The sequence below is a fragment of the Oryctolagus cuniculus genome, chromosome 16 (assembly GCF_964237555.1).
Source record: "Oryctolagus cuniculus chromosome 16, mOryCun1.1, whole genome shotgun sequence".
Taxonomy (NCBI): Eukaryota; Metazoa; Chordata; class Mammalia; order Lagomorpha; family Leporidae; genus Oryctolagus; species Oryctolagus cuniculus.
The window spans coordinates 64,288,471-64,290,667 of NC_091447.1; the positions used below are offsets into that span (position 1 = coordinate 64,288,471).

General features: G+C 45.0%; 1 protein-coding gene across 1 annotated transcript; it reads right to left on the reverse strand.

Annotated features, from left to right (window-relative positions):
- Nucleotides 1–283: 283 nt before the first annotated feature.
- On the reverse strand, nucleotides 284–1,213 carry LOC138845759 (olfactory receptor 7A17-like). The gene has a single exon (XM_070059327.1). It carries the CDS (start codon nucleotides 1,211–1,213, stop codon nucleotides 284–286), a length of 930 nt encoding a protein of 309 aa, XP_069915428.1.
- Between the last annotated feature and the right edge of the window lie 984 nt (nucleotides 1,214–2,197).

Genomic DNA, 2,197 nt, shown 5'->3' on the forward strand with positions numbered 1-2,197 from the left:
CTCTTTCACCTCCATTTTTCGTGAAATTTTTTAAGCACCCTTTTATTTCAGGAACAACATTGGTAAGAAAACTGGAAAGGAAAATTGGAAAGAAAATACATTGAGATAACACTAAGCACAACAGGTCAATCGTTGAAAATGATAATGTGATTAAAAAAAAATACAGAGGACATACTAAGTGAGTTCTGTTCCTCCAATCTGATCAAAGAATCCCATTGTCTGGTCTGAGGCTTGAAACCCTGAAGTCCTAGACTCTTCTTCAGCTCCAATGCCATGGGTTCCTCTATGGCTCACGGACCAAGAGTCTTTTCAGAGCCCTCTTCATGTCTGTGTTCCTCAGGCTGTAGATGAAGGGGTTCAGCATGGGGGTGACCACTGTGTACATCACAGAGGCTGTGGCAGTGGAGGCTGAGCTGGGGGCTGCACCAGCACTGAGGTACACACCTATGCTCGTGCCGTAAAATAAGGAGATGACAGAGAGGTGAGAGGCACAGGTGGAGAAAGCCTTATCCTTCCCCTGAGCTGTTGAGATTGCACGGATGGAAGAAATGACCTTAGAGTAGGAGTACAGGATCCCAGCCAGCGGACCCCCAGCCAGCAGGACAGCAGCAAAATATAAGACCAGATCATTTAGAAAGGTGTCAGAACAGGCGCTGTGGATCACCTGATTCACTTCACAGAAAAACTGGGGGATTTCTAGGTTTGCACAGAAGGACAGCTGCAGCACCAGGAGGCTGTGTAACAAGCCATGCAGGACAGTGATGATCCAGCACATCAGGACCAGCTGCACACAGAGCCGGGGGTTCATGATGACTGTGTAGTGCAGAGGGTGACAGATGGCCACAAACCTGTCATAGGCCATCACAGTCAGGAGAAAGTCATCCAAACCTGCAAAGGCTATGAAAAAGTACATCTGGGTGATGCAGCCTGCATAGCTGATGGCTTGGCTCTGCATCTGGATGTTCACCAGCATCTTGGGGATGGTGGTGGAGGTGAAGCAGATGTCCACCAAGGACAGGTTGGAGAGGAAGAAGTACATGGGCGTGTGGAGCTGGGGGTCTGAGAGGATGGCCAGGATGATGAGCAGGTTCCCAGCTACAGTGACTAGGTACATGGAGAGGAAGAGCCCAAATATGAGGGGCTGCAGTTCTGGGTCCTCTGAGAATCCCCAGAGACTGAATTCTGCAAGGTGTGTTTTGTTGCCTGGTTCCATGTGGTGTAAGTCACTAAAGAATAAGAAAAATTACATGAGATAGAGTGACAGATATAGATATAGATATTGATAGGTAGAGGATAGATAGCTGATAGACATCTGATAGATGATAGACATATGATGGATAGATGATACAGATAGATGACAGATATATACATAGAAACATAGATAAATACATAGTTAGATACATGAATTATAGAAATTACATGGACATTAGGGAAGCAAAGTTTAAAAGTCTCATGTGCCCCTGCATCTGGCAGCATCATAACACTGAATGTCTCTCCTTTTAATTCATGCAAAACTGGTAGTCAGAATGCAATTATGGACTTAGGAATAAAAAAGGTAGAACACAAAACACTTGATAGAAAAGGGCTAATATTTTGAAAAATTGAAAAGCAAAATCATAACAATTAAATGGAATCAACAACAGTCACTAATTCACCATCATATTGACAAATACCTGCAGAGAGAACATAACAGCAAGATGTTTTGGGCTAGCAGGTTAAGCTACCACCTGCAGCACCAGCACCACATGTGCGCACCAGTTCAAGCCGTGGATGCTCCATTTCCCATCCAGGTCCCTGTGAATGTGCCTAGGAAAGTAGCAAAAATGGCCAATGTGCTTGGGTCCCTTCACCCACATTAGAGACCCGGATGTAGTTTCTGGCTTCTGACTTCAGCCTCAACCAGCCCTGGCTGTCGTAGCCATTGGAGGAGTAACTTACTGAATAGCAGGTCTCTTTCTCTCTCTCTCTCTCTCTCTCTCTCTCTCTCTCTCTCTCTCTCTCTCTCCCCCTATCTCTCCCTATCTCTCCCTCTCACTCTTTCTCTCTTTCTCTCTATTTTTGAAATAGAAAAAGACTTTTCATACTAGTTGAAGGTGTATCTTAAGGTATAGTTTATCTTGTATCAACTTTTGTGGACTCAATTTTTCTTACAGAAGATAAAGTGGCCGGCATCGTGGCTCATCCTCCGCCTTGCGGC

Excerpts from the sequence above, each read along its gene's own strand:
- LOC138845759 (XM_070059327.1), bottom strand. The coding sequence starts at position 1,213 with ATGGAACCAGGCAACAAAACACACCTTGCAGAATTCAGTCTCTGGGGA.